At 43.0% G+C, this 7774-nt stretch overlaps 1 protein-coding gene across 2 annotated transcripts; it reads left to right on the forward strand.

Moving 5' to 3' along the window:
* Positions 1-1163: 1163 nt before the first annotated feature.
* On the forward strand, positions 1164-7530 carry LOC144994462 (uncharacterized). Of its 2 annotated transcripts, XM_078952340.1 has the most exons (16): positions 1164-2008; positions 2110-2245; positions 3389-3484; positions 3919-4284; positions 4477-4572; positions 4655-4884; positions 4985-5163; positions 5244-5331; positions 5434-5781; positions 5863-5980; positions 6045-6136; positions 6221-6335; positions 6538-6627; positions 6720-6881; positions 6989-7168; positions 7244-7530. In XM_078952340.1, the coding sequence occupies exons 1-15, from the start codon at positions 1940-1942 to the stop codon at positions 7084-7086; spliced, it is 2283 nt and encodes a 760-aa protein (XP_078808466.1). In that variant the 5' UTR covers positions 1164-1939; the 3' UTR covers positions 7087-7168; positions 7244-7530. The 2 variants fall into 2 exon arrangements, with proteins under 2 accessions (XP_078808466.1, XP_078808467.1); XM_078952341.1 differs by lacking the exons at positions 1164-2008; positions 2110-2245 and adding an exon at positions 2812-3009.
* The last annotated feature ends 244 nt before the right edge of the window (positions 7531-7774 follow it).

The raw sequence follows: 7774 nt of genomic DNA on the forward strand, positions 1-7774 counted from the left end.
CACTTGGCACTGAGCGGCGGGACACTTGGCACCGGGCCGCGGGACACTTGGCACCGGTACCGATCCATCCGCGGGACACTTGGCACTGAGCGGCGGGACACTTGGCACCGGTACCGCGGGACACTAGGCACCGATCCATCGGCGGGACACTTGGCACCGGGCCGCGGGACACTAGGCACCGGTACCGATCCATCCGCGGCACACTTGGCACCGGTACCGATCCATCCGCGGGACACTTGGCACCGGGCCGCGGGACACTTGGCACCGGTACCGATCCATCCGCGGGACACTTGGCACCGGGCCACGGGACACTTGGCACCGGTACCGATCCATCCGTGGGACACTTGGCACCGGGCCGCGGGACACTAGGCACCGGTACCGATCCATCCGCGGGACACTTGGCACCGGGCCGCGGGACACTAGGCATCGGTACCGATCCATCCGCGGCACACTTGGCACCGGGCCGCGGGACACTAGGCACCGGTACCGATCCATCCGCGGCACACTTGGCACCGGGCCGCGGGACACCGGTATCGATCCATCCGCGGAACACTTGGCACCGGGCCACGGGACACTAGGCACCGGGCCGCGGGACACTTGGCACCGGTACCGATCCATCCGCGGGACACTTGGCACCGGGCCGCGGGACACCGGTATCGATCCATCCGCGGAACACTTGGCACCGGGCCACGGGACACTAGGCACCGGTACCGATCCATCCGCGGCACACTTGGCACCGGGCCGCGGGACACCGGTATCGATCCATCCGCGGAACACTTGGCACCGGGCCACGGGACACTAGGCACCGGGCCGCGGGACACTTGGCACCGGTACCGATCCATCCGCGGGACACTTGGCACCGGGCCGCGGGACACCGGTATCGATCCATCCGCGGAACACTTGGCACCGGGCCACGGGACACTAGGCACCGGGCCGCGGGACACTTGGCACCGGTACCGATCCATCCGCGGGACACTTGGCACCGGGCCGCAGGACACTTGGCACCAGGCGATCCGCGGAAAATTTTTGCACCGGGACGCACAGAAAGAAAAAATAATTTCCATTTTATTGTTTTATTTTTATTTTGAAATTTATTTTATTTTGAAAAGTGACCGGATAAAGTTGCACATGATTACACAGTAGATTTACGTTCATTATTATTATTACTTAAGAGAAAATACCCCCCCCGGTCCACGGTAAACGTGCCCCCCACCCCCACCGGTCTGCGGTAAACGTGTCTTGCGTTTTACCGGTCCGCGGTTGGGGACCACTGTTTTACAACACTTGCGCATTCTTTTCTCGTTCATTTCTGTGGGTCACGTGACTGACAGGTTTCCTAGCAGGAGCCAGGACCCAAAATATAGCGGACATCGCCTGGGTTTTTGATGTGAATTTATTATTATTGGCTTTATAAACACTTTGTTTTATATCACTCAACAAAATAGTATCAACGGAACATTTTTATGTTGCTATGGTGGTAGCTACGGACGCTACCGGCGAACCGGAAGGAAGCCACGGTTTTCTTTTTTTATTGAAAAAGACAATTGAGGTTAACGTTTGAGACAATTTACTGACTTTTGATTCGTTTTAATTGCTTTTACTGCGAGAAATGGACACTAAATTTATTAGTTTTATAGTAATGAGTTCTACTAAATGTTTTTATAGAAAATACCAAGACCAGTCAAAACCGGTGTCCTTTACACCGGCGTCCTAGCTACATTTTTTTTCTTCATACGATTTTTTCTTTGTCATATTTACAGATCCATCTCTAGGAAAAAGAAATTAAACTTTAGTGTAGCCACATGTCTTTTGAGTAATTTAAATAAAAAATATTTACACAAAGCAGGCTTGTTTCGTCAGTCCACGGGTTGGGCAACTAAATGGTGACACCCACTACCTATTTAAACCCCCTGGAGTTTTACATGCTTTGTGGATCGCGATGGAGCCGGTAGGGGACAAAGTCGATGACGCTTTATTTCTCGCAGACGCGCTTATAGAAGAATTCAAGGTGGGTTCGATTTCATTGAATTTTGTAAAAATGAAAAAAAAAAAAACGTTTATTTATATAACCAGTGACATCGTGTATGTCTTTATAACTTTATTTTGTAGCGTAAACAGCCTGCAGCTGTACAACCGTCGGGAACAGGCCCAGTGACCTTTGTTAGGCACGAGGAGGACGAGTATGGAAATCCTTTGCCTAAACGTCGTAGAACAGGAGAGCGGCGGAAACCTGTTTCATCCAAAAGTGAGTAAACCTGGTCACATTGCTTGTTGCACTTTTAAAACAACAAAGGAAAGGGGATGGAATCAAGGGAAGTAGGAAGCTGCTGACAAGATGGCCACACAAGGTTTGGCATCAGGCACACACGTGGCTTTCGCGGTACAAGTCTAGATTTGTTTTTGTAATTTTGGCAGAACCAGAATAGAATTGGGGGGGGGGGGGGGCTATTGATACCTCGATTTTTAAAAAGTACTCGGACACCATCCTTTTTGAAAAATTATATTTACATTAAATAAAAAAAACTCATTCAAACGCAATGCATTGTGGTCTAAACATGCCAATGTGGTGAGCATGGACGCACACTCGTTTTGGCAGACTTCCTAGGGGAGTTAAAGGGCACTGGCTTTTGGAATTTAGATTTGGAAAAAGTGGTTAGCTTATAGCACTTTAGGGTGAAAATGGTGAAACAATTTGGGCTACCATTCAGAGAACTAGACTAAGTGGCCCAACCCCCCTGGCGCTCCCGCTGCCCACAAGGCCAGTGACGGGGTGGGGGGACATCATCATCGTCGTCGTCGTCGTCGTCGTCGTCGTCATCAATAGCCAATCATGATAGAAGGGGATAAGGCTGTGTGAAACGCCTCCATTTACTCCCACTCTAATAACAAGACCCCACTAGTTCTAAATCCTTTTTAGTCGTACAATACAAATATGGAAAACCTACTTTCCACTGTCTTTGTAAAGGGTGAACTGGAATTTGGCGAGGGATTACTGGAATTTAGTGAAAGGCAAGTTCATTTCAGTGTCTTTTTATTTATTTTTTTATCATGGGCGTTTTCTGTATTATAAAACACATATAGATTGTTTTAGTCTATATGATGCCTAACAGGCCAAGATGTTAGCAGGGTATTATCAAGGCTATCTATGCGTACACCATTCCAAGGACCACAATAATTACCTTTAATATGTTATTAAACTTGTCTCAATTAGGAAGTTCTGGATTTTGAGTAATGTGGCTAGAATTGAAAAACTGCTATAACTTTCTCCATAGTGCACTATCCAAAAATAAGCATTTGTTTCAGCTCTAGGATGCTAAGCAACCAGAACAGTGAAAGGCCTGTATGTCTGGCAGATAATTCTCTTTACTCGTGCTCTTATTTATTTCAGGAACTCCAACAATGGCTCAAAGTCCAACTGTAGACCAATTGTGCATGCCATCTACTAGTGGACAGCAGAGTGTGACAGAACCTTCTCACGATATAGGTAAGTTATTGATACAGTTGTCCTCAGAACTTTTTTTTTCTGAGAACAATTTAAAGTATATTAAAATGTAGTTGATCTACATAGTTTACCTCAATTTTTTTCTGTCTAAACAGTTGCTGCATGAATTCCCCTCAATCCATAACTGCTAAAAAACTATATAATGCAGGAATATCTAGTGGTTGGATGCTAAAATTCGGGCACCATGCTCACTACTTTTTTTTTTAAAGGCGAAGAAAGTCCTCAATTTCACAAAGTGAAAATCTAATTGATACAACCATTTTGCGACTGCCATTTATAAATCCATTGTGCTCTGAAGATGAAAACATTGTCACGTATTCATAGCCTTTTGGAGTTCTTAATCACGTGGAACACATTTTCAGAATCTACTTTTACATACTGTAACACCCCCCCTGTTTCTTCTTTTTCCTCAATAGGGTCCCTCATCAAAGAGGTTCAAGACCTTCTGGGCCCCGCTGAAGACCCAACTCCATCACACTGGACGGCTAGGAAAGCTTCGTCCTTGGAAAAGTGGACAGTGTTGAGACCTTTTATGGTCGATCAGATGTTGCAATCTGGGAAGCCAAAAGGGGGACAATGCCATCACTGTCGCTCTCAGGTTGCAGTAATAGTGTGTCACGACTGTTTGCCAAGACCACTTTATTGTGCGTCATGTGATTTGGCTGTACATGACAACAGAGTACTTCACAACCGATCAGCGACGGTGGAGGGATTTTATAGGCCACTCCCACCAACCACTTTCATCAAGGAAGAGGGAGGAAAACTTACTTTCCACGAAAGAGGTACTTTTTCTCATTAAAATCACATGGGCCTTTTAAATTTGTTAAATAAATCAAAACCACCCTCAATGCTTGTTTAAAAATCTTTAAAAAAAAAAAAAAAAAAAGATGCATTATTTTTTCCTTTGAGAAATAAAACACATTTGCAGATAATATTTTATGTTTTAACTAATATGAATTGTTTACTTTTACAAGCATGCCTTTTGCCTGTCGTCCTTCCCTGCTGTGACTGCTCTACTGGTCAAACAGAAGTTTCTGCAGGAAAACAAGTGATTCTGATTGGAATGAATGGTAATGTTCCTTTCTTCTTTTTTTCAAAATAATAGTCTTTCAAAGTTATACTGTAATAAAATGTGATTTATTTCTTTTAAAGGACGATACAACCTATCCCTGCCAAATGTTACCTGTTCCTGTGGAAAAACCTGGGATGTTGGCATTGGTGATTTGGTTGAAAGTGGATATTGGCCAGCCACAGTACATTTTGAGACTTTATATACAGTGGATTTGTTCACATCATATGAAGATCTTAAAATTACTGCACCAGGAATGTCAAGGCATGCTTTTGTCGGAATGCTTGAACAGCGCACTAAAGTCTTTGGTCGAGTAAGTTACATAATTGAGGCAACAACTGTGTTTTACATTGACTGTTGTATCTTTAACTTTTGTCTTTTTTTTGTTTTCTTTTCGTTTTGTTTTGAACCAGAGTGGAAAAATATGTGGCGACACCATGCAGAAATCTTTTCTGGAGTGGTCCTATGCCAAATTTGAAGTTGAGAGGCTGTCACTGGTGCATCACTTTAAGTGCCCAGCATGCACCCCCTCCATGTTGGCTGTTGCAGTGGATGGGAACCGCAAACTTTACCGCTTCAGAAGCCAACCAGGGTATGGGGTAAACATTTTCAATGTTATGTTGAATTTTCTATGGATGTAATTTTAACATGTTTTTTTTTTTTTTCCATTAGACCTGATGGATTTTTTGACGGTGTTTTTTTGGCGAAAGATACAGAGGTGGCCTCTTTTGTGGACTATATCCATGGTGCAACACGACATGTAAGGTCGACTTTTTTAAAAGTGTATTAAGTTTCTCAAAATATTCCATGCATCTTAATATACAACAATCAAATTTGTATATCTTTTGGTCATCTGTAATAGAATCCTGGAAAGGGAAGATGTGGAGGAGGCGAGTGGTTAGCAGCACGAGAGTCCTCTCACAAATCTGCCAGCAAAGTGGATGAGGAAGGTGTTGAGGTTGCTGTGTGCCGTCATGGGGTCTTGTTGAAAGGACTCAATATGTTCCGTGGAGAAATTTTTGCATATCCTCTCTTTCTCCAAAAAGAACTTGCTGCTCAGAATGTAGGGTTTTTCTGCTCCGATGTGGTGTGCAAATATTGGCCATATCTGCAGAAGGTTGTGCGCCACTGTCCTGAACTACAGGGGTTGTTGACAATGCATCCTTTCCTCTCAATCATGCATGCTAAAGCACATTCCTGGATGTGTGAGGTAATGATTGCCAACCTCTTTTGCACTATCACTCCAGATATTAAACTCAATGCTAACGGAAACAAATCACATTTGTTGCAGTTGCAGTGGGGAGGTCGAAACCAAGAGGGAGCAGGAATAACAATGGGGGAGGAGGTTGAGCAAGTGAACAGCTTCCTGTCTCGGGCAGCCATATGTTCTAAATACATGTCCAAAGCTGGTAAGTATATTATAAAAATGTATTGTTTTTTGTTATGCTGGGCTAATATATGTTGTGCTTGAAGTACGCACAGATATCCTTACGATACAGGCTATTGGATGGAACAAGCGGAAGGTGGAAAAGCTTGACCAGATTCTAGCAAAAAGATACATCAAGGTAAAAACTAGACATCCATTTTCCATGACTCTTAGACTTCTTTCATTCAAACACTGTTCAACAATGTTGCAATATTTTTGACAGACCGCACAAAGGATTTCTGAAGCATTGGCAGATCTTGATCAACTAACTAAAGAGCTGTCGATACAAGAAGACACTGTCCAGCAATGGGTGTCTGATGTAAAAAATTGGGCTGCAGGTACTGTGAAGCTTATTGGGGGGAAAAAATTATAGACAGACAGACACACAAAAATTGTTCTCTTTTTTTTAATTCCAATGACATTTATATTAGTAAACCTCCAAATGAATGCCTTTTTATAGAATTTTGGCCCAAGTCAAACTGTCAAAGCACCTTGTGTTCTTAAAATAATTTTAATTACTTCTACTTTTCTCCCCACAAGATTCAACTGGTCATAATGACCTTGAAAAAACCATTGAAGGACTGTATCTGAGCATCAAACAGAGGAAATATGAATTGTATCGCAAGGCTGGTGAGGGGAAAAAAATAAAAAGTTATTGAAAATGTCTGAAATACTCTTGTAAGATAAAGCTGGGTATGCATGAACTTTTTTTTTCCCTCTAGATGGCAACAAACGGCGTCATCTATTACGAAAGAAGATTGCTACAGAAAAGAGAGCCTTAGACGATGCCATCACAAAACGAAACACTGATTTGTCTGAAACAGAGAAATTACCTTCTTCTGATGTGCTTTTGGCTCATGAGAACTATTTCTGGCCTTGGGAATGTACGTTTTTTTTGTTTTGTTTTTTTATTCAACAAAAAACTTTAATACCTAACTTTAGATGAATTTTAATGGGGATTTGAAATGACTGAAACTGTGCTGAATTTTAGGTCATGGTGACATGGTTAAGAAAAAGCAGCTTTTTGACAAGGTAATGCTGCTGACCAGGTTGAAAGAAGAGAAGGTCATTGTGGTTCGGGAAGTTTAGCAGCACTGGGAGTACCTAAGGAATGCGGTTGGGATGCTTGAAGAGCTTTCTTCTCAGATTTCTGAAGGGATCACTGAGCAAAGTTGGTAAAACATTCTTTTATAAATGAAAATATGGAAAGACACTTGATTTTAATTTGTCTTTTTGTCATCGTCAGGCAACACTGACGCCTTGACAGAGCAAGGACGAGAGGGGCTACTGTGTTTGCTGAAAAGAAGGTCGACAGAACTCCGTGCTCGACAGGATGCTGCACGCAAAATATACCAGAATGTTTTGGGATTGCAAGCATTGTGTTTAGATGACTCTTCCACAGATGAGGAAAACTTAGACAGTAGTTCCTCGGATGAAGATATTTGACACCGCCATGCCCACCCCACCCCCAAATGTCTCCAGAAGAACATAAGTAAACTGTGATAATTGACCAATAAATTCTCTTGAATGAAATTGGTGGATTTTTAATTTTGCACTACTCTTTTTACATTGCATAATTTAAAGGTATTATTAAACTAGTTCTGATATGGATATTATAGTATATGTATGTATATGTGTATACATATATGTAGGTATGTACAGTGAGGTCAATAAGTATTTGATCACCCTGTGATTTAGCAAGTTCTCCCCCTTAGGAAACATGGAGGGGTCTAAAATTTTTCCATTTCCACAGTGAGAGCCAGAATCTAAAGAAACA

The sequence above is a fragment of the Oryzias latipes genome, chromosome 9 (genome assembly GCF_053564925.1).
Source record: "Oryzias latipes strain Hd-rR chromosome 9, Olatipes_Hd-rR_3.1".
Lineage (NCBI taxonomy): Eukaryota > Metazoa > Chordata > Actinopteri > Beloniformes > Adrianichthyidae > Oryzias > Oryzias latipes.

Coding starts and splice junctions, on each gene's coding strand:
- LOC144994462 (XM_078952340.1), top strand. CDS start 1,940: ATGGAGCCGGTAGGGGACAAAGTCGATGACGCTTTATTTCTCGCAGAC. Junction 4,885..4,984: donor GCACTAAAGTCTTTGGTCGA/GTAAGTTACATA, acceptor GTTTTGAACCAG/AGTGGAAAAATATGTGGCGA. Junction 5,164..5,243: donor CGCTTCAGAAGCCAACCAGG/GTATGGGGTAAA, acceptor TTTTTCCATTAG/ACCTGATGGATTTTTTGACG.